Source organism: Microcebus murinus, chromosome 5, assembly GCF_040939455.1.
Source record: "Microcebus murinus isolate Inina chromosome 5, M.murinus_Inina_mat1.0, whole genome shotgun sequence".
Lineage (NCBI taxonomy): Eukaryota > Metazoa > Chordata > Mammalia > Primates > Cheirogaleidae > Microcebus > Microcebus murinus.
In genome coordinates, this window is record NC_134108.1 from 113,012,580 (window position 1) to 113,034,091 (window position 21,512).

The 21,512-nt window shown below is 48.1% G+C and overlaps 3 protein-coding genes and 1 long non-coding RNA gene across 9 annotated transcripts; 2 read left to right on the top strand and 2 right to left on the bottom strand.

Annotated features, from left to right (window-relative positions):
* The first annotated feature begins 109 nt into the window (after positions 1 to 109).
* On the top strand, positions 110 to 5,728 carry RNF39 (ring finger protein 39). 2 transcript variants are annotated; one of them, XM_076003558.1, is made up of 5 exons: positions 110 to 194; positions 395 to 876; positions 2,627 to 2,649; positions 2,867 to 2,958; positions 4,291 to 5,728. In XM_076003558.1, exons 2-5 carry the CDS (start codon positions 625 to 627, stop codon positions 4,866 to 4,868), a joined length of 945 nt encoding a protein of 314 aa, XP_075859673.1. In that variant the 5' UTR covers positions 110 to 194; positions 395 to 624; the 3' UTR covers positions 4,869 to 5,728. The 2 variants fall into 2 exon arrangements, with proteins under 2 accessions (XP_075859673.1, XP_012591752.2); XM_012736298.2 differs by having other exon boundaries at positions 111 to 194; positions 395 to 987.
* PPP1R11 (protein phosphatase 1 regulatory inhibitor subunit 11) lies at positions 5,665 to 8,947 on the bottom strand. Of its 2 annotated transcripts, none has more exons than XM_012736312.2 (3): positions 8,842 to 8,947; positions 7,357 to 7,465; positions 5,665 to 6,916 (listed from the first exon to the last, which is right to left on the bottom strand). In XM_012736312.2, exons 1-3 carry the CDS (start codon positions 8,884 to 8,886, stop codon positions 6,714 to 6,716), a joined length of 357 nt encoding a protein of 118 aa, XP_012591766.1. In that variant the 5' UTR covers positions 8,887 to 8,947; the 3' UTR covers positions 5,665 to 6,713. The 2 variants fall into 2 exon arrangements, with proteins under 2 accessions (XP_012591766.1, XP_012591765.1); XM_012736311.2 differs by having other exon boundaries at positions 8,604 to 8,899.
* A 2,341-nt stretch (positions 8,948 to 11,288) lies between these two features.
* On the bottom strand, positions 11,289 to 15,289 carry POLR1H (RNA polymerase I subunit H). 3 transcript variants are annotated; one of them, XM_012736295.3, is made up of 5 exons: positions 15,185 to 15,289; positions 14,855 to 15,010; positions 14,514 to 14,614; positions 14,197 to 14,306; positions 11,289 to 12,052 (listed from the first exon to the last, which is right to left on the bottom strand). In XM_012736295.3, exons 2-5 carry the CDS (start codon positions 14,997 to 14,999, stop codon positions 12,028 to 12,030), a joined length of 381 nt encoding a protein of 126 aa, XP_012591749.1. In that variant the 5' UTR covers positions 15,000 to 15,010; positions 15,185 to 15,289; the 3' UTR covers positions 11,289 to 12,027. The 3 variants fall into 3 exon arrangements, with proteins under 3 accessions (XP_012591749.1, XP_012591750.1, XP_012591748.1); XM_012736296.2 differs by having other exon boundaries at positions 15,138 to 15,191; XM_012736294.3 differs by having other exon boundaries at positions 15,129 to 15,190.
* Positions 15,290 to 15,293: 4 nt separating this feature from the next.
* LOC105855370 (uncharacterized) lies at positions 15,294 to 21,285 on the top strand. 2 transcript variants are annotated; one of them, XR_001146577.3, is made up of 3 exons: positions 15,294 to 15,416; positions 19,704 to 19,779; positions 20,522 to 21,285. It is a non-coding gene; the product is annotated as an uncharacterized LOC105855370 (long non-coding RNA). The 2 variants fall into 2 exon arrangements; XR_012919375.1 differs by lacking the exon at positions 15,294 to 15,416 and adding an exon at positions 19,081 to 19,440.
* Positions 21,286 to 21,512: the final 227 nt, after the last annotated feature.

A 21,512-nucleotide genomic window follows, 5' to 3' on the forward strand; every position in this document is an offset into this window, starting at 1 on the left:
GAATGACAGCCACACACCAACACTCGAGGCTTGCCAAAGCCGCACAAACCAAGCAAGACCCGTGCTTCCAGCCCGGCCCTCAGATGTGGGTGCGCCAGCCACCTGGAGTGACTCACGCCCCAGCGATGCGGGCACACACGCCAAGAGCGAGCCTGGGCACTCTGCCCGCCTGCACACCACAGGCCGAGCGGAAGGTAAAACTCGGGCTCTCGAGGGGGTACAGGGGCTACCCTCCCACGCAGGGCTACCTTGCCCTCAGAGCGCCCCTAGTGACCACCTCCTGGGCTCCAGGACCCAGGTGTCCTCTTCTCCCCACCTCCTCCCCCAAACCTCACTCGGGAGGCGGGAGAACCAGACGAGGAGTTACGCAAGGCCTGATGTTTACCTCCTGCAGGAGCCTCCGCCCTCCCTATAAAGCCCGCCGTGCCGGGGAGATTCGCGCACTGGCCGAGACTCTGGCTGAAGACAGGCAGGCCCAGGAGGGGCAGAAAAGCGGCAAAACTTAATGCGGGAGACGCAGAGAGGGGCACCGACTCCGCCAGCAGCAGGACTCGCCCGCCATCTGCGCGCTCCGAGGCGGTCGCGGAGGTCGCGGAAGGGGCGGCGTGCAGACCCCGCGCCCCCATGGATGCGCCCGAGCTGGGCCCGGGGCTGGTGGAGCGTCTGGAGCAGCTGGCGACGTGTCCGCTGTGCGGGGGCCCCTTCGAGGACCCGGTGCTTCTGGCGTGCGAGCACAGCTTCTGCCGCGCGTGTCTGGCTGGCTGCTGGGGGGCCCCGCCGGCGGCCGGCACCGAGGCTCCCCCCACCGCCTGCCCCTGCTGCGGCCTGCCGTGCCCCCGCCGCTGCCTGAGGTCGAACGTGCGGCTGGCCGTGGAGGTGCGGATCAGCCGCGGGCTTCGGGAGAAGCTGGCCGAGCCTGCGGCCCGCGCGGGGAGACGCCGAGGGGGCCGCATCCCCACCATGGGCTGCCTGGACCCGCGCGCAGAGGTGAAGCTGGGGTGCGCGTTGCGGGTCCGCAGCTGTTGGTGCAAGGGGAAGCTTGGCGGGTCCCGGGGTGGCCTGCGGAAGTTTAGGCAAGGGAGTTGGGGGAGAAAAGCAAAGGATGAGGGGCGGGCGACCCCGGGTCCTCACGGTGAGAGGTGTCCTGAAGGACGATGAGGAGTTGACACTTGGTCCAGAGGGGAGGAGGCCGATCGGGTGCCTGAGTCTAGAGAGAGGAGCTGGAGAGAAGAGTTGGGAGGCAGAGAAGGGGTGGCGTACTAGACAGAACGCGAGAGCCTGGAGCACCGCGAAGAGCGCGGGGACTGCGGGAGTTGGGGCAGCAGCGCGGGCGCGCGGGAACCGGACAGCTGGCGGAGGGCAGGGAGCCGGCGGGAGGGGCCTGCTGGGGCGAGGGCGGGCAGGGGGCCGAGGAGGACGGTGCGGGGGTGAGGACTGGCGGGGAAAATGGGAGCGGTGCGAGGTGCGGGGGGCAGGTGCGGAGAAAAGGCTGGCGTGGCGGAGCGGAGGATGGAGGAAGGGAATGGGGAGCAGATCCAAAGTCCCTGTAGTGTCGTGGGGTCTGTCCCTGGACTCGGCCTGTAGCCTAGCTGTGTGTTATTGTTATTCTCGGTTCACCAGAGGGCCCCAGGGAGGGGCGGCGACAGACGGAGGCAAGGTCCGGAGCACAGCCTTTGGGGCCTCGGGCTCCTCTCCGCAGCCCAGCCTAGCACCCACGCCCCCCGCGCCTCGGCCAGGCCCGACTCCTTGGCCGCCAACCAACTCCATTCCCTTGCCCGCCCCCCGGGCGTCTTGGACGCCCCACCTGCTTCTCCCCAGCAGCCAAGCCGGGCTCGGGTCTTGCTTCCGCCCTTTGAAGTGTTCGCAGACCTAATTAGTCCAGGCGTAATTGGCATACTGGGGTTTGTCTTTCCTCTCTCTCACTCACCACTGTGCCAGACGGCAGCACTGGGCAGCGAAGTGGAGGGGTCAGGGATCCCACACCTGGAAGGGGAGCATCTAGCGCCCTCTCCTGGGTCCCATGGCACACTGCGGGTCTGCCGGGCCTCTTGGGACACATCCAAGACCAGCTGCCTCCCTGGCCTGGGTAGATACACAAAACAAAAGGCCCAATAAACGCCACCGGGCTTTTATGGCAAGAGAGGAAGCAGCTTTATTGTAAGGCTTTTATATGCCAACTCTTAGCCCAAGGGCCCCGGCTGTGTTTGGTCTGTGTGAATCTGGGTCAGAAGACTTTTGTCTAGGATACACTCAGGTAGGTGATAAGGATGGGGCCATTGAAAGACACAGAGAATGGGGCTGAGAAGGCAGCAGAGGGAGGCAAGCAATGGGGCAAGAAACAGGCATGGATGAGGCTGGGGAAGGGGAATTGAGAACCCTTAGGGAATGGAGGGGGAGGACAGTGGGGGTGAAGTTAGGAGGATGAGGAAAAAGTGGTGGTGGAGAGAGAGGAAGAATGGGTTGTGAAAGGCGAGGGGACAGAACGAGAAGAGATAGGAGCACAGGGGACTTGGAAGTAAGATCACTCTGAGAGGGGGAAGGGAGCTCACCTGAGGAAGCAGATGGGGGAGGGCACCCCACACTATGAAGCCCAGAGCTCATATCCATGTTTTTTTTGCCCAACCAGGATATAAGGAAGACATGGAGACGGTGAGTTCCACTTTTACTGTTCCTTTTCACTGCCAGAGGCCATAGCCATCACTCTCCCACAGGCCACATCTTTGTCCCCAATCACAGGCAGGTTTTCTGGGGCGTGGCCTCAACCTTTCCTCTTCCAGAGATGTGAGTGGGGTAGGGGTGGGGGCATTAGCATCAGAGGGTAAAGGGTTGTCTACTGATTTCCTGACCCTTCCCCTCATCTTTCCAGATTTGATGTCCCAACACCCAAGTCATCTAACTCAGAGGATGATCTCCCTGAAGATTACCCAGTGGTCAAGAACATGCTTCACAGACTGACCGGTAAGGCGGGCAGAAGGGAGGGAACTGAAGCAGAGTCTGTCTTAGGCTTTCTCCCTTTTAGCTCTCAAAAATGATCAAGTCCTTTTTGATGTCTGTATGAGTTTCCTAAGAATGTTTGCTGCATAACAAAGTGTCGGCCATGTGGTTCCCCCTGGGGGCCATGTGAGAATTTGTTCCATGCCTCTCTCCTAGCTTCTGGGTCTCACATGTTCCTTGGGTTATAGATGGTGGCATATTGTCTTCCTTTTGTATGCATTTGGCTCTGTCCAAATTTCTCTTTTATAAGTCAGTAATCATACTGGACTGGGCCTAAACTAATGACCTCATTTTAACTTGATTACTTCTGTAAAGATCCTGTTTCCAAATAAGGTCACATTCTGAGGTATTAGGGGTCTTCAGCATATTATTTTTGTGGGGGGATACAACTCAACCTCTAATGTCTGTCCTCTTCCTCATATTCTAGCCATTTTCTCTTTTTCTTTTTCACACAAACAGCAGACTCCCGGAGGTCACCTGCCTCTCAGGAATCTCTGCTTCCATCACCTGTCATCACTCCTCTCCAGAAGAGATCTGGGACCTCAGCATCTCCCTGCCCCTTCCTTCCTTACTCACTCCCCCAAAGAAGGATGCCCTCTACCCTTCTTTAAAATGCCTAGAGAAGAAGGTCTGCCCTCTTGGTCACCCACTATCCCACCCAATCCAGATTGCTTCTGGCACTCCTAATCCAGAACTCTTTCCTCAAAGCACCCCACGCAAATAGAGCCAATGGTCCTTTTTTCTCCCCTTCCCTACACCACCTATAGGAACAGGCCTGGACACACCCACTAATTTCTGTGGGTGGGTGGGCTGGTTTCTCAGGATACCTTGGATTCCTCCCTCTGCCCCTCCCCTCTGTCACTTCAGGTGTCAGTCTTTCTCTTTAGATCCACCTTCTCCATCCTGCCGACCCAGCTCCCACACCTCACCCCTCACCCCAGACGCTGCAGATTGAGGTATCAGTCCTCACACCTCCCTAGAAGTCATATCAGCCTCACATTTCCTCCCCAATCCTACAAATCAGACCACCTTTGCATTGGTCTCTGTGCTGTGCCCTCTGCCCTGAGCCAGTATGGTCCTTCTCAAGTCTAATTCTACAGAAGTGGTGCGTTGGTGCACAGTTTCGATAGTGCCCAGGCCTGCTCTTCCTATGTCTGCCTCCTTTCTGGTCCTGCAGCCACCTTTTGAGGTCACTCACTAGCACTCTTAGTCTCTTGCGTGCCCATTCTTCACCCCACCCTGCCTCTCATTCAGAAACCCTCTCACGCAGTCCTCTCCCTGTTTCCTCCTCTCCAGCTGACCTGACACTGGACCCTGGTACCGCACACCGCCACCTGCTCATCTCTGCTGACCGTCGCAGCGTCCAGGTGGCCCCACCAGGGACTCCCGCGCCCCCTGACGGCCCTACACGCTTTGACCAGCTCCCGGCTGTGCTGGGCGCACAGGGCTTCGGAGCTGGCCGCCACTGCTGGGAGGTGGAGACCGCGGGCGCCGCCTCCTGCACAGACTCTTCTGGGGACGAGGATGACGGGGAGCGCCGCTATGCCGTGGGCGCGGCAGGGGAGTCGGTGCAGCGCAAGGGTCGCGTGAGGCTGTGCCCCGCCGGAGCCGTGTGGGCCGTGGAGGGCCGCGGCGGCCGTCTCTGGGCCCTCACGGCACCCGAGCCCACCCTGCTGGGCGGCGCTGGGCCCCCGCCGCGGCGCATTCGAGTGGACTTGGACTGGGAGCGGGGCCGCGTGGCCTTCTACGACGGCCACTCGCTGGACCTGCTCTTCGCCTTCCAGGCGCCCGGCCCCCTGGGGGAGCGTGTCTTCCCGCTGTTCTGCACCCGGGACCCCCGCGCCCCGCTACGCATTGTGTCAGCGGAAGGCTGAGGGTCTCCCCCCAGCCTCCACGCCAGTCAGCAGCCGCCGCGAAGCTGCTTCCTTTGGGGCTCAGAAGTCCCCACTCATTGCAGGGATCATGTCCGCACGCCCACTGCAGGAGTAATAAGCACCCCACACCAAACCGTATTATCTCTTCTCTGTCTCATTATTTTCCCCCCAGATAATAAGGCCTCCGCTGGCTACAGGTTTCCATATCCATGTCCAAAGCCACATCCGTTCCTCCCCCTTGCACCCTAATCTTCTTTCTCACTACTACCCCAGTACTTCCCACCTACTTTCTCCCCTTCTGTACTATTCCAGGTCTGAAGTGGGGAGCAGGCCCTGCCCTGTCAGTACTAGTAAACTGCACGTTTACTACACAGGGGTCCTGCTAGTCAAGTCAAGTATTTACCTCCCACTCTTGCCCGTACTAGCTCCAAAGGAGGGCTCAGGGCCTTCTCCATGGCTCTAAGACTTGGGCTTCCCTGTCTGTCCACTCTGAAGTTTCTCCTCAAGAGAAACAAGAGACTTGACTCTGGCCTGGGCCCTATGGCCCTCTAGGAAGCTTAATACCCCTTTTTGTGGGAGGCAGGGGGGCAAGCCAGTTCCACTCCACCCTCCTGTGACTTTTTATGCTCATGGCATTTTTCCATAAAACCGCCCCCTGCATGTACTCACAGAAAGGAACCAATGGTGCTGCCTCTCCTCTCCTCCACCTGGGAATGGCCTAGACATCCCCAAACTCATCTTTGTACATAGTCTCATATCTTTCCCCATATGTATAAATGGGCCCATATTTAACACATTTTGTGATGTTGGGTTATTTATTTTGTGCATCTGTGGCAATAAATGAGATCTCAGTGGCCATATGGATTTGACTGATCTCTCCAACTGTGCATGGGAAGAGGACTGGAAAACAACCATCAGATCCCAGGAAGGGGTGGGGAGGGCTGAAAGAGCTGAACACCTCGGCTGGCAGAGACATCAAAGGGTAGGAAGGAAGGGGTGAGAGTGCAGTGCAGGGGACACCCCTATCCCTTTGCTCCCTCCCTCTTTTCTCTCTTAGGTACCCAGGCCCCTGGAACTATGTTGGATCTGTCTGTGAAGCTGAAAGACCAAATTTGAGGAGATAGTTGGCTCTAAGTGACCTGTCTCAAGCCAGTTTTGTCATAAATGCTAGATAACATGAGAAAGATAGGGAGAGAGGACAATGGAACTTTCTTGTTCCATTTTCCATTAGAGGTGAGAATGATAAAGAGCCCTCTCTCCTAACTCCTCTTGAAGGCATGAAGGGGGCAGGCAGGAAGGGAAGAACTGGGAACTCTGGGTCTCCCATAAGAACTCATAGCCCACAGGCAAGGACTAGGAACTAGGATTACATAAATACCTCAGTGGAAGAGCTTTAAACCAGGATTAACAAGCATAGCTGGGGCGAGATTGCCTGGAATTTGATTGGGACCCCGGCAGTGACAGCTGGGACTATTGAAAACCCAATTTAAGTGTTTGCTACTTAAGTTGAGAGTGCAAGGGGCCAAGATAACAGATCCCAGGACAGGCAGTTTGGCAGTGAGAACAAAGGAAGAGACTGGGACCAAGATTCGTGGATCCCAGAGAGGGGAGGGTGGGTATTGGCAGGAGAAATGAGGACTGGGGGAACCCAGGAGCCTGGGTTCTAGAATAGCAGCAAGTCAGAATTCCAGGATCTCGGTCCACACTCCTCTTTTTCTTCCCTCTATGAGGCAGAGGTGAGGGAAGGAGGGGGTGGGTGAAGGGATCAAACCATAGGTTTAGTCCTCAAGTAGCCACATGGATACATTCAGGGCCAGACACAGGAAAGTTGGGGGAGAGAGGAATTTAGTGCTGCATTGGCCCTGGAGGGGGCTGGGAGGGGTCAGGAGGCTGAGGAGGGGTGGTAGGGGTTGGTCCAAGGGTTGCACGACGCCGTCCTTTGCGGTGGCCGCGTACACAGTGTGTATGACCACAGCCCTCCTCTTCCTCCTCATCACTCTCCGTGGAGCTCTCACCAAAGGCCCGAGGTTTCTCATAAATACAGCAGCCTGGATTTGGAAGGAGGAGCTCAGTTAAAAAGGAGGAAGAGTAAGATGAATAGTCAGTTCCATTCCCCCTCAATCTCAGTGAAAATTTCTACTTTCACCATTGTCTCCTTCTACCTTCCAGGATCCAGCTTCCCCAGGCCCATGCCCTGGGACTCAGGCACCCAATTCCCTTGTTCATTTAGAGAGCCAAGAATCCAAAGCCCCACTTCTTCCATTCTGACACCTCTTACCATCAGGCCCTGGCACACCACAGTTCTAGCCCCTCCTCACCTCTTTCCCTCTAACCTTAACCTCCTTCCCTCGATGCCATAGAACCACCAAGAAAGTGACAAAAATATGAGCATTCTGGGGCTTCTTGGAGGCCAGAGGCTGTGAGAAGGCAGAAGATGCACAGAAGGGAGCCAGAATGGCAGGGTTGCTGTGGGGCAACAATGACTCACATTTTGATGAGCGGCGCCCCATGTGTTCATTGTCCACAGTGTCACTCGTCCATTCCACCTTTTTCTCGGGCTTCCGTTTCCGAAGTTTGATGGTTAGGCTGCGGTTCTCCTAGAAGGGTAAGAGGGATGGGCATGCCTGTCTTAGTCCCATCCTACTGACCTTTCCCACTCCCTCCCTGGGGGACCTTCTCTCTTCTCTTCCCCACCTCAATCAGTACATAGCACCAGAAGAGCTGAGTACTGAGAAAAGCTAAAACAGAACAGGTCTTTGACCTCAAGAAATCCCTTGAGGAGTAAGTATTATTTCTTGTTCTTGATAACCACCAGTACACAGAGGAGACACAATTCCTAACCTATGGAAAGCCCCACCAGTAAATCTTCAAAGGAAAATATAATCCTCGCTGTTTTTCCATCTTCCTCTCCAAATCATCCTTGGTAGTATTAACACAAGAAAATTATTTTTTCAGTCTCCAGTGCCTAATCTTTGATTTCCTTTTCTTTTTCCAGGTCCCTGTTCTTTTTCCCATTAAAAAAAGACATCCATTCTTCTCTCTCTCATTTTCAAGTCTAGGTCTTCCCTACCTGTTAGCCATCCATTCTCTAGCATCCTGAGATCTCTAGTAACAACTATTGCTAAACTACTAATTACTAACCTCCCTTAATCCAGGTTATTAAGCCCAATGCAATCTTTTGCCTTTGAAAGCAACTTAACCTGTTTTTGCAAAATGCTACTTGTTTCTCCATTACATCTCCCCTCTCTGACATCTCTCCTCTCTGATTTTTCAAAATATTATTTTCATATCCTTTTTTTGTTTCCTCATTCCCTCCACTTCGTTTTACATTCATCCTTTCAACAAATATTTATTGGTATGTATTAATATTTATTGACCAGCTAGCCTCCAACCATACTTTCTTACATGGCCTAGCATTTCCTCAACATTTTTCTCGCTTCTTAACCCCCAATTTCCCATTCGTTCCTTACATATACGCACCACCTTGCCAAGTAGCAATACCTATATCCTAACTGTAACTCCCTATTACATGTCCCTTGGCTAGTCTCCTGCACCATCACTGCCACTCTGAATTGCTCCAATACCTTGAGATTCTCCCAGCCCGAGATTCAACACCACACTTCCCATATTTCCAGGCCCAGCCGCGCCAGCAACTCTCCTAAGCCCAGTCCCCTCCCTCTCGGCATCTCCCAGACCCCTAAGCAGCACCGCCCCCCCCACCCCCGCCTTTCTCACGGGCTCGGTTGTCACGGTAACCGTTGTCTCAGTGACGGTCTCACTCAGCCCGGTCCCTGCCTCGGCCATGGCTAAGGCTGAGAGGGAGGAGGGGAGGAAGAGGATGAGACCTCCTTCCCTTTTGTTGTGTCTCTGAGGTCTAACAGAAGCGGTATAGGTTTCAGAGTGGTAGCCAGGATCCTCTGCCTTCTTTTTCCCCCTCCTCCAGGGCCTTCGCTTCCCCACCCCTGGGCACAACCTGTCCAACCCCACTTCCGGCTCTCCGCTTCCGGGTGTGACGCATTCTGCAGTCCCCCCTTTCCCGTCTCCCGGCACCAAATGCGTCAAAGCGCAGGCGTCGCCGGATTAGTTCCGCCCTAATACGACAGTGCGCAGGCGCTGCAAGGAAGAGTCAAATTTAGTGGAAGAGGCGCCCCTGCGGGTGCGGGGCAGAGGGCGGGCGCCCGGCGGAGACGCCGCTGGAGTATCACCGGCGGCGCTGCGTACTGGGTGCGTCGAGTTGAGAAGTCCTATAGCTGAGTCCGTCTCCCCTCTATGGGCGGGTGGGAGGACGCGGGAAACCTAAAGGGCAATAGTAATGACCCTATCTGGGCTGTTTTCATTTCTTTATCGTTTGGTCTGGTTTCCCTGGAGAGAAGCGGGACCTGGGAGCAGTTGGAAATAAGATTAAGATGCAAGCGATCTGGGCTCTGGTCCTCGCCCCATGCTTGTAGGTGTTTGAGCACTTAGTGTACTTTCAGCTTGGGTTTTTCCAGTCACTGTGGAGGCCTTGAACATAGAGGCAGGTAAGGCACTCAGAACCTGCAGTTTAGCTCCCAGTCTAATGGGAAAGACGGGCATGCTCAGAACTAACAAAAATATTAAGACACTGGGCGTAAACATGGAACTAAGTTTGATCTGTGAAATTTGAATTTAGTTACACTACCAACATACTCTCTCTAGGGTGATGAGTAGGACTAAGCAGAGATATGGTCATAAATTACAAAATAGGCCATTATGTGAAAGTATGTGCACGTTTCTTAGAGGGTAAAAAAAGTGGGAAAGCAAGAACCAGAAAGGCAGATTTTTTTTTAAGGTAGAGAACAGCTTACAGTCATAGGTGTGTGCACTGAAAGAAATGGAGTTTTGTACTGCTAGGATCTAAAGGGAGTGCCAGAGGAGGCTTGGCAGGTAGGCGGTAGTTACATGAAAAGGCCTAGGATGCTTTGCTAAGAACTTTGGATTGATCCAGTCAGTGTTAGGGGCCAGAGAAACGGTTAAAGAGGACAGAAACATGAACAGATTTGTTTCAGATTTCAGGAGTGGGTCAGGAAAGTCAACTGCTAGAACAGTTTAAATGTAAAGTGGGGAAGACAGCTCTGCTCATTCTTCAAGTTGCTGTTAAGGTCAAAGAAGATAATGTAAGCTTGAGAGCCCCGAGTATACAAAGGACCACACAATTACAAGATGATCATTTTCACTCTAACCCCCTGGCCACCATTTAAGCCAAGGAATGCAGGAATACTAATTTCCAGAATCAAAATTTGAGTATTTGATATTGTGCCTGGACTATGTATTTGTTTCCCTTGAAAGTTTTTGGTTCAAACTGAAAAAAGCAAGATACAATTCAGCAGGTACATCATAGTTCATTTAAAAAACCAAATATAGGCCAGGACTATAGCTTATGCCTGTAATCACAGAATTTTGGAAGGTTGAAGTGGGAGGATTGCTTGAGGCCAGAAGTTTGAGACTGGCCTGGGCAATATAGCAAGACCCTGCTTCTAAAAAATTTTTTAAAAATTAGATGCATGTGGTGGCACTCGCCTATAATCCCAGCTACTTGGGAGGCTGGGACAGGAGGATCCCTTGAGCCCAGGAGTTTGAGTTGAGGTTGCAGTGAGCTATGATGACACCACTGCACTACAGCCCAGGTGAGAGCGAGACCCTGTCTCAAACAAAACTCAATCAAAGGCTGGGTGCGGTGGCTCACGCCTGTAATCCTAGCACTCTGGGAGGCCGAGGCGGGCGGATTGCTCAAGGTCAGGTGTTCAAAACCAGCCTGAGCAAGAGTGAGACCCCGTCTCTACTATAAATAGAAAGAAATTAATTGGCCAACTAATATATATAGAAAAAATTAGCTGGGCATGGTGGCGCATGCCTGTAGTCCCAGCTACTCAGGAGGCTGAGGCAGTAGGATTGCTTGAGCCCAGGAGTTTGAGCTGTGAGCTAGGCTGACACCACAGCACTCAGTCTAGCCTGGGCAACACAGTGAGACTCTGTCTCCAAAAAAAAAAACTCAATCAAAATATTTATACATGCACAAACATATAGCCATACATACATACACAAGCACAAATATATAGTATAATTTGGTTGTCTCAGCAGAATGGTATTCCTTGTGACTTTTACTTTTTTATTTCTACCTTTCTATATGAGAAACTATTACAATCATTACAATGAACCCTTGAGTGACGCAGGGGTTGGGGTACTGACCCCAGCACAATCAAAAATCTATATATAGTTTGGACTCTACCAAAACTTAACTATTAATAGCCTACTGCTGACCAGAAGCCTTATCAATAACATAACTAATTAACATGTATTTTGCATATTATGCATCATATACTGTATTCTTACAATAAAGTGAGCTAGAGAAAAAACAATGTTATTAAGAAAATCATAAAGAAAAAATATATTTACTCTTCATTAAGTGGAAGTAGATCATCATAAAGGTCTTTATTCTCTGTTTTCAAGTTGAGTAGGCTCAAGAGGAGAAGGAAGAGGAAGGGTTGGTCTTGTTATCTTATGGGTGGCAGAGGTAGAAGAAAATCCAAGTGGGACCTGAGCAGTTCAAATCCGTGTTGTTCAAGGATAATCTGTATAATAATATTTATCTCAAGAGTCATAAGTACCCCTATGGTAAGTATACACTGATACCCCTTAGTATCAGGTTTTTTGTCCAAATTTATAGGCCAAATAGATCTGGTTAAAATTTCTGTTGAATCTCTCACTATCTGCATTCCTACTTTTCATTTCCCTAAAGTGAGAAACCAAACAGATTTAGATAGTGTGGGAATACTTATAAATGCTTTTTATATTAGCCTTATTTCTGGCTCCATTTTTTTGTTCTTTTTTTTCCCCCTCCAGTTTTCTTTTTCATACAAATATATTTGTAAGCTCATTTAAATTCCTTTGGAAAAAGACAGATTATATGTAACACATATGTCAGGGTCTTATAGAAAAATACAATTTTAATAAGGAAACTCAACTAGAGGTATCTTACTCCAGGGACAATAGTAATCCTCATATGATGATTTGATTCTCCTCTGGGAGCAAAACATTGCAACCAGAAGGGATGGACAAGGCATCCCTTGTCCAAGAACTCAGTATTCTTCACCTTCCAAGGAAGAGGAGGGACAGACTGTGGAGCTGCCCAGGAAAAAGATCAAGAATCTTCCTTCTCTTGGAACCTATGAGGAAAGAAGGGACTTGTTATAGTAAACCAAAAGAAGAGTTTCTAGCAGTACAAGATAAGATACTCAAATAATCAAGGAGAGATTTTTATTTATGAGATTGTGGAGGACTAGCTCCCCTAAACAACTCTCCAACTCAAATTTAAGACAACTAAAAATGTTGGGATTAAAAACATATCTAGGCTGGGTGTGGTGGTTCACACCTGTAATCCTAGCACTCTGGGAGGCCGAGGAGGGAGGATCTCTCGAGGTCAGCAGTTTGAAACTAGCCTGAGGAAGAGTGAGACCCCGTCTCTACTAAAAAATAGAAAAAAATTAGCTGGACAACTAAAAATATAGAAAAAAACTAGCCGGGCATGGTGGTGCATGCCTGTAGTCCCAGGTACTCAGGAGGCTGAGGCAGAAGGATTGCTTGAGCCCAGGAGTTTGAGGTTGCTATGAGCTAGGCTGATGCCAAGGCACTCTAGCCCTGGTGACAGACTGAGACTCTGTCTCAAATAAAAAAGAAATATATATTTGAGTATGAATATTTTTAATCCATTGATGAGATGGCAAGAAAGTAAAGGCAACCTTCACACTGATTAAAAGTGATGTAAAACCAGAAATCTAGACAGTTAAAACTGAAGACCCTGCTAGGATGATTGCCCTTAATATTGTTTTTTTGAAAGCCATAAGCAGCATAAGAAACCAGAGAAAAAACCTATAATGTCTGATTGGAGATCTGCATAAATTTGGGACCCCTAAAGGGTTAAAAGAGAATAACAACAAAAAAGTCAACTCTGTAGAAGGGGAATTTGTCTCAATAGATAAAGGGAGAGAAAAACCTCCCCTAAGAATTTTTAACCATAACCTGGCTCTTATAAGGATTTGCAGCTGAAATTCATACTATGTGTCTGCTCCAAGAAAACCTGAAGACTTTAAAGTAATTCCAGCTTGATAGTGCCTCAAGGCATCTGGGGAAAAAGAAAAAACACAAATGCCAGGAATACAGCATGCACTCCAGGCCTCAAAGAATTCCCATAGTTCAGAGTTTTAAAAAACCCTCACTTACAGTCAAAAATCACAATACAAAGAGAAAAAGCACCATGAGAGAATCAGCAGAAATAAAGACAGCAGGGAGTCCACTTACTTAAGGTTTCTTGGTTGTGGCTCCGGGTAAAAAAAAAAAATTAAAAAAAAAATGACAGCAACATCAGACATATAAGATCTGTGGATATCAGAATTATCAGGCATAGAATAGCCATGTTTAATATTTTTAATATTCATTTAAAGAATAAAAGGAATACTTTTCCTTTAAATTGAAGAACTGAGAATTATAAAAAAAATGATTGAAATTTAAAAAATAATTAGGTAGAACTCAAAATAATGATATATAATAATAATTGAAACTGAAGACAGATTTAGTGATCTGGAAGACAGACCTGAATAAATTACCCGAAAGGCAGCAAAAGAGAAAAGAAATGGAAAATATGGAAGACAGGGTGAGAGAACTAGATGATAGAAGAAAAGGTCTAATAACTAATTAGAGCTCCAGAATATGGGAAATGAGACCATGGAGGAAAGGCAATGTTAAATGAGATAGTGGCTGATGAATTTTCCAGGGTTGATCGAAAAAAAGGTCTATTATCACTTTCAGAAAGTCCAACAAATCCCAAACAGAATAAGTAAAAGGAAGCCACATTTTGATATACTGTAGTGGAAGTGCACAACACCACACACAAAAGAGGTGGTCTTAAAACCATTCAGTGTGCCCATGGTCTCTAAATCATGCATGACTAATTCTCACCATAGTAAAGCTACTTTGACTGCAGTTTGATGCATAAAATGATGACCACTAAGCAATACCTGCCTTGACCACAAATTTCTAGCATAAAATGATGACCACTAAGCAATACCTGCCTTCTCTGTTTTTTAATTTCCTTTTATATATCTTAAAAGGTTTACTTCACTGGCTATAAGGGCTAAAAAAAAGGTGTCATTTTTAAAAATAACAACCACAAAACTCTCCCTATTACCAAAACTGCACTGAAATGAGAATAGAATGAAAGGAAACAACTGTTTAGTATGAAAAATAAGTCACTGGATTTGCTCAGTTAGCAAAACGACTGAGACAGGGCAGAGGGAGGGGAAAGGATACCCACTTGCAGTTGGTACAGGTGTAGAAGACGGTCTGCCCTTCATCGGCTGAACGCATCTGCCTGGTGTGGTATGCCATTCCCTCATGACCACATCGAGAGCAGCGCCTGTCAACCTGGGGAGAAGCCGGTGGGTCAGGGAGGCCTTGTCATGTCCCCCTACTTCTCACAGCAATCAGCCTATCATGCTTCCTCAGATATTGATGCTTCACACTTCTCTTCCTTCTTGGAATGGGGAAAAAAACCTCTGCAGATCTCCGCAATCACTCCTCCATTTCTTTCCATTCACCTTATGGAGCCAGTCCTTGATCTCATTAACGTACCACAGGTCCCTGGAACTCAGGCCCTTCCTCCACCGACACAGGCATGGCTGTCCCCAGTTTGTGGAACACAGCTGAAGTCTTCACAACCTTCCCCTCGAAGTCTGTGCAGGCAAGTAAGAACTGCTTGGAGACAAGCGTAGGGTAGCCGACGCCCGAAATCCCCCTCTCCCGCCCGATCAGGCCAGGAGGCTCTACCTCCTTCCCTTCGGGTTTCGTCCCTAGACCAGATACACGAGTGCCGACCGCCTGTCCCACGGCCCGTCCCCCAGTCCAACCCATGTGAGGTCTCCCGGCCTCCGACCCTGGGCCCGCCGCCAGCGCACGGCGTACAAGCCCCTCACCCCGAACGCTGATGGCGAAGCCGCAGCGAGTACAGGTGACCGCATCCTGAGCCCCGGGCAGAGGCAGGACCGCGCCGCAATCTGGACAGAAATCCAAGTCGGACTGAAAGCTGGAGCAGGTGCTGGCGAGGTCCATGACCGACATGCAGCGGAGAGCTGGAAAGGGAATGAGAAGTTCATCACCAAAAGAGAGAGGAGCCCCGCCTCCCCATTAGGGGGCTACACTCTGCCCCAGGACCTAGGCGTAAATAACCCGAGCCCTCCTCCCACGCACGCCGCCTGCCTCTGCGACCAAGGAGCCGAAGCGTCCGGAATGGCCAGCGTACTAACCGACTGGGAACCCGGGGGCGGGGAGCAGGGAGAGCCAACTCCGCGGGCCGGAGCGCCCGCTCTGCGCAGGCGGCGGCGCAGCGAGAGCGTGGCGGGCTAGAGTGTCGACGCATTCGGGCTCACGCGTGGTTATGACGTCATAATTAATTGCGAGCCTCATCTCAAGAGCCTGTGAGGTGGAGCCAAGCCTCCAAAGGGAGATTGCGGTTCTACCTTGGCCCTGTGACGTCTAGTAAGAAAACCCGTAACCAGTGCTGCGCTTCTGGCTAATTTTCCTACCAGCGCCCAATCTTTGGATATTTATTTTCTTTGTCTCACATCCTACAAAGGCCCAGGGAAGCGGGGGTCCTCCTGAAAACTGTACTATACCGAATACTGATTTCTTTGGATTAGAGAACTACAACTCCCGCCGTTCCTGAGCCAGTTTTTCTCTTTTACGGCTGTGTGGTGGTTAAAAACAAAAGCTATCTGGGGTTTAGAGTTCTAGTGACCGTTAGGGTCCGCTGGTCGAGCGTGAGCTCTGCAGCGCCCCACCTGCCTTTTGTGCTTTGGGACAGTTCGGGGCACTTGGAAGGAGTGAGTGGGCTGCCGCCGCTTCTTCTTCTTCTGTTTTTTTTTTTTTTGAGACAGTCTTAGTTGCTCAGACTAGAGTGCTGTGGCGTCCTGGGCTCAAGCGATCTTCCTGCCTTAGCCTCCCGAGTAGCTAGGGCTACAGGCGCGCGTCATCACGCCTGGCTAATTTTTTCTGTTTTTTTGGTAGAGACGGCGTTTCGCTCTTGCTCAGGCTGGTCTTGAACACCTGAGCGCAAGGGATCCTCCTGTCTCGGCTTCCCAGAGTGCTAGGATTACAGGTCTGAGCACCGCGTCCGGCCCTCTGAGTGGGCTTCTTAAGTGACAGGAAGTGGGAAGTCCGGAGGAATGCTTTGTCCCACAGGAGAGGAAGCAGGGATGACACTTGGGAAAGGGCGCAGGACTTTGGAGGTAGTGGAACAGAGGAGCTTGGGGCTCCCCACTCCTTCAGCTCCTGCCATAAGTGGGATGCTCACAGTAGTCAAGGGAACTTCTTAGGTAGGACTTCATAAGACTTAGGTCGTTTGAATTTCAGTTGCATACTGCCTACTACCTCTTTTCCACCTCCTGTCTGTCCAACTCTAAATCATGTGGTCATCCATTAACTGAGCAGTTGACATTTCCCTAATCTTTTATAAAACATGAAGATAAGTATCTTTAGAAAATCTTGCTGTTTTCATTCATCTGTCACCTACAATCTAAGTAGAAACTTGTTCTGAAGGGGGAGCTTCTAGTTGAGTTTTCTCCCAGCTTCCCAGCACCTTAACCCTGAGAGCCATCATTATTTTCTTCTCTGAAGGACACAAGCTGTGGTCTTTCCTTGGGAGAGGCTCCCATCTGCCTTTGTCTACAGCAATGGAGAGATCACCATAGTGAAGGGGTAAAAACTCTCAGCAAGCTGTGGAAGAGTGACAAACTCCATTATTTTGCATAACTGTGAAATTGTGTGCTATTTTGACTGTCTTACAAAAGGAGATCCGTTGCTGATAATAGTAGGCAGTTGTGTTTTTTGTTTGTTTGTTTGAGACAGAGTCTCACTTGGTTCCCCAGGCTAGAGTGAGTGCCATGGTGTCAGCCTAGCTCACAGCACCCTCAAACTCCTGGGCTCAAGCTATCCCGAGTAGCTGGGACTACAGGCATGCGCCACCATGCCCAGCTAATTTTTTGTATATATATATTTTAGTTGGCAAATTAATTTTTTTCTATTTTTAGTAGAGACAGGGTCTTGCTCAGGCTGGTTTCAAACTCCTGACCTCAAACGATCCGGCTTCCTTGGCCTCCCAGAGTGCTAGGGTTACAGGCATGAGCCACTGTGCCCGGCCCAGTAGGCAGTTTTTATTCTTATTTTTGTCTTTCTCCTTTGAAAACAGAAATTGAAATTAGCCCTCCACCCTCCCTAGTTTTGACACACATTTAGCGAACATCCATCATGAGTTGAATAACTATGCAGTAAAGGAACAAAGCATTATAAGGCTTGGATCTTCCCCAACACAAGTTCACAATCTGTGTTTTTTGTTTTTGTTTTTTTGAGACAGAGTTTCACTTTGTTGCCCAGGCTAGAGTGAGTGCCATGGCATCAGCCTAGCTCACAGCAACCTCAAACTCCTGGGCTTAAGCAATCCTTTTGCCTCAGCCTCCCAAGTAGCTGGGACTACAGGCATGCACCACCATGTCTGGCTAATATATATATATACATATATATATATATATACATATGTATATATATATTAGTTGGCCAATTAATTTCTTTCTATTTATAGTAGAGACAGGGTCTCGCTCTTTTTTTTTTTTTTTTTTTTTTTGAGACAGAGTCTCACTTTGTTGCCCAGGCTAGAGTGAGTGCCGTGGCGTCAGCCTAGCTCACAACAGCCTCAAACTCCTGGGCTCAAGCAATCCTGCTGCCTCAGCCTCCCGAGTAGCTGGGACTACAGGCATGTGCCACCATGCCTTGCTAATTTTTTCTATATAAATTAGTTGGCCAATTAATTTCTTTCTATTTATTGTAGAGATGGGGTCTCACTCTTGCTCAGGCTGGTTTCGAACTCCTGACCTTGAGCAATCCACCCGCCTCAGCCTCCCAGAGTGCTAGGATTACAGGCGTAAGCCACTTCCCCTGGCCAGGGTCTCGCTCTTGCTCAGGCTGGTTTTGAACTCCTGACCTCAAGCAATCCGCCCGCCTTGTCCTCCCAGAGTAGTAGGATTACAGGCGTGAGCCACCTCGCCCGGCCTACAATCTGTTCAATAAAGTATTTATATAATACATATGCAAGCTGAGACTGGGGCAAAGTTGAGATCTGTGTTCCCTAACCTCAAGGAATACAAATGAATAATTAGAATACAATAAAAGTACACTAGTAGGTAACAAAATGTGAGAGCCAAGGATATGCATAGGAAACAAACATATCTGTAAACTTTAAGGAAGACTGGTAAATGCTTTAATAAAATGATACAATTCTATGGCAAATATAAGAAAAAGATGCTCAGATATTAAGTGGTAAGGATCATCAATCAAAAAATTATTAATTTAGAGAACTTAGGATCACAGACTCTAAGTACTGTGCTAGATGCTATGTACAGAGAAATAAAAGTAAGATGATCATAATTTTAAAATCTCAAAATAGGTATATAAGGCAAATAAGAGTATACCTAAGAGGTCAAATACAGAATATTTGATATCAGGTCCTTTCTGTAATATAGAGACATCATTACAATTTAGATGTAAATTACAGTTCCTACCATTTATGAGCCTGTTTCAGTATTAAATGTTAAAAGTGATACATGAATACAGATATCACAATGTAAACCATGATTAATTTTCAAATGAGTTGTAGAATTAAAAAATGTAAAGTGTTGAAGGCAAAATCACTTTGATGTAGTAGACCAGAAAGACTTCATAGACAGGGTCTTGACTTGTGAAGGATAGATAGCTACCATTTTTATTGAGAATTTACCAAGTTCTTTACATTTAATTTCATACTTGTTCTTTTTAACCCTGAAAGGCAGATTTTTGTCTTATATCTCCATTTTATAGGTGAGGAAACTGACATAAGGAGAAGTTAAGTTACTTGCCCTGAGTCACACACCTAGAAAGTGGCAGAATTAGGATTCAAATCTGGTTCTGGCAGGTTCCAATGCCCATGTTTCTAACCATAAATGTTATAAAAGGCACAGAGATGAAATGCCAGGCATGCTCAGTGGCTTAAATATGACCTCACAGTAAACTCAGATTAGACCAGAGACGACACATAAAAGTTGGTAGTCTTCATTTGTGTTGCCATCAGCCTGCCCTATAAATAAACCCAGAGTAACTAAAAGTTCCCATCCTGAAGGGTTCAGCAGGAAATAATCTCATAATGTATTTAGGGTGAAGGATGGTTGGCAGTAGAAGGCAGGCGAGCAGAGAGTTGGGCAATCAAATGAGAACAGAATTTCAAAAGAAAAGATTAGAAGGCAGAGATGCTGTATGTCCTAATAGAGGCAGAGAGGGCTCGGATCAAGCAACTGCAGAAAGAGGATGAACTGATAAAACGGAAGATGAGAATTATCTCAGAAGGCAGAGAAGACTCAAGGACTGAGAGATCTGACATAAATGTACTCGGGCAACACCTCACCAAAGAGCCTGTCTCTTCCTACTCACAACCCTGGATACAAGATTCAGAATGGTTCATGCTGAGTCCACAGGAGAAGTATGCTTGTAGTTCATATGAAAGGAGAGATTCTCTTTTTATTAAAAGAACATTCATTATTCTCCACCATAGTAATGCAGTGGTTTCCCATGAGCGAAATGGCCCTGCTGTAGTCCTGCCCATTAGCAGACTTTTTTCTTTGTGAGGGAAATATCCTTGGTCTTAGCCAAAAACAATTGTGTTCTTTTACTCAGACAGTATGTGAGGAGATGTGTTCTGATACCTCCTACATTCTAATTTACCTTTCCTGTTTTATTTTACAGATTGGCCTGGGCTAAATCATCTAAAGATCCTCGGATTGCTGCAGGTCAGCAGTCCCCACTGGAGAAAAAGATCTTGGTAAATAATTATCTTCATATCATACAGTTTGGAACTACTGGGAGAAAGAATCTTAGATTAAAATCCTTCTGTGTGGCTGGGCGTGGTGGCTCACGCCTGTAATCCTAGCACTCTGGGAGGCCGAGGCAGGCGGATTGCTCAAGGTCAGGAGCTCGAAACCAGCCTGAGCAAGAGCGAGACCCCATTTCTACTATAAGGAGAAAGAAATTAATTGGCCAACTAATATATATAGAAAAAATTAGCCAGGCATGGTGGCGCATGGCTGTAGTCCCAGCTACTCGGGAGGCTGAGGCAGGAGGACCACTTGAGCCCAGGAGTTTGAGGTTGTTGTGAGCTAGGCTGATGCCACGGCCCTCACTCTAGCCTGGGCAACAAAGTGAGACTCTGTCTCAAAAAAAAAAAAAAAATCCTTCTGTGTAAGTGACATCTTCAGATAATATGTCTATACTGGCAAAAGTTTACCAGTTATAGCCATAGTTACAAAATAAAATATCATTTTGAAAACTCCCAACATTACATATTTTTAAAACTAGTTGTTGATTTGTGGTGGTGAGTACTTCATACTTTCAGAGGCCACAGGTTCACCTGGGAGTGATGGAAGTAAAATCACAATTATTATAGTAAAGTAAATAAAAGAACACATAGCTTTTCTTGGTGTCTATAGGGAGGGGAGGCTTCTGTTTAAATGTGTTCAAAGGAAAAAGGTGATCTCATTATAAAGTTCTGAACCTCACTTTGACAGAATCTAGGTGGCGTGCATACAACAGCAGCAAGACAGTTGATAACTCAGAGATATCAAGAGGAGTATGAAACACTCTGTAGGGAGCAAGCCCTTTCTCTTGACTATTGGCTTGCCAAAGCAGAGTCTTATTATAATAAAAGAATAGTGGAAATGATGAAAGAAAAAGAGACAGCTAATGAAATCAAGAAGAAAATGGAGGGGAAAACAACCCAAAGCATAGAAGGACTAAAACGGTGCTATTTGGTACATGAGAGAGAGAAGAAACATATAGAGAGGCATATACATAGAACAGGACAGGCCAGAGAATTTACGAACAAAACATTTAAACAAGTACTACAACCTCTCAGTGAAACAACATTACCAAAAATTATGTCAGAAGAGCACAGTATCGACAATGCACAGAGAAGAAAACAGGCAAATGAGAGGGAACAGATGCAAATTAAAGATCATCAGGAACGCATGATTCGAGGGAGAGAACTTACAGAGCAAAGACTCAAAGAAAGAATCTTGAGAAAAAGCCAGAGTCAGCTACCTACACATGAGAAGCATGAAAGAGTAAAAAAAGAGATAAAAGAGTTTGAAAGAATTATTGCATATCCACTTTTCCAACCACTCAGTAGAAGTCAGATTAAAGTGAATATTCTTATGGAAAAGTCTCAGAATGGAGAAGAAGCAAATGCAATTATAAAACCTTACCAGAGAAGATTCTTGGCTGTGCCACCCTTTTTGAGAAGTCAAATAGGAAAAATAAAAGATTAGCAAAGTTTCAGTGCTTTTATGATAAAATCATATCTTTTTTTTTTTTTTTTTTGAGACAGAGTCTCACTCTCATGCCTGGACTAGAGTGCTCACAGCAACCTCAAACTCCTGAGCTCAGGCGATAGGTAGCTGGAACTACAGGCCTCCCAGCCTCCCAGATAGCTGGGACTACAGGCACGTGCCACCATGCCTGGATAATTTTACTTTTCTATTTTTAGTTGTTTGGCTAATT

What these genes read in the sequence shown, in the direction of transcription:
- RNF39 (XM_012736298.2), top strand. Translation starts at nt 625, where the DNA reads ATGGATGCGCCCGAGCTGGGCCCGGGGCTGGTGGAGCGTCTGGAGCAG. An exon ending in GCCTGGACCCGCGCGCAGAG is followed by an intron (nt 988 to 2,626) that starts GTGAAGCTGGGG and finishes TTGCCCAACCAG; the next exon opens with GATATAAGGAAGACATGGAG. An exon ending in CATGCTTCACAGACTGACCG is followed by an intron (nt 2,959 to 4,290) that starts GTAAGGCGGGCA and finishes CCTCCTCTCCAG; the next exon opens with CTGACCTGACACTGGACCCT.
- PPP1R11 (XM_012736311.2), bottom strand. Translation starts at nt 8,672, where the DNA reads ATGGCCGAGGCAGGGACCGGGCTGAGTGAGACCGTCACTGAGACAACG. An exon ending in TTACCGTGACAACCGAGCCC is followed by an intron (nt 7,466 to 8,603) that starts GTGAGAAAGGCG and finishes TTACCCTTCTAG; the next exon opens with GAGAACCGCAGCCTAACCAT. An exon ending in GGGGCGCCGCTCATCAAAAT is followed by an intron (nt 6,917 to 7,356) that starts GTGAGTCATTGT and finishes TTCCAAATCCAG; the next exon opens with GCTGCTGTATTTATGAGAAA.
- POLR1H (XM_012736295.3), bottom strand. Translation starts at nt 14,999, where the DNA reads ATGTCGGTCATGGACCTCGCCAGCACCTGCTCCAGCTTTCAGTCCGAC. An exon ending in CTTCGCCATCAGCGTTCGGG is followed by an intron (nt 14,615 to 14,854) that starts GTGAGGGGCTTG and finishes TTGCCTGCACAG; the next exon opens with ACTTCGAGGGGAAGGTTGTG. An exon ending in CTGAGTTCCAGGGACCTGTG is followed by an intron (nt 14,307 to 14,513) that starts GTACGTTAATGA and finishes GCTTCTCCCCAG; the next exon opens with GTTGACAGGCGCTGCTCTCG.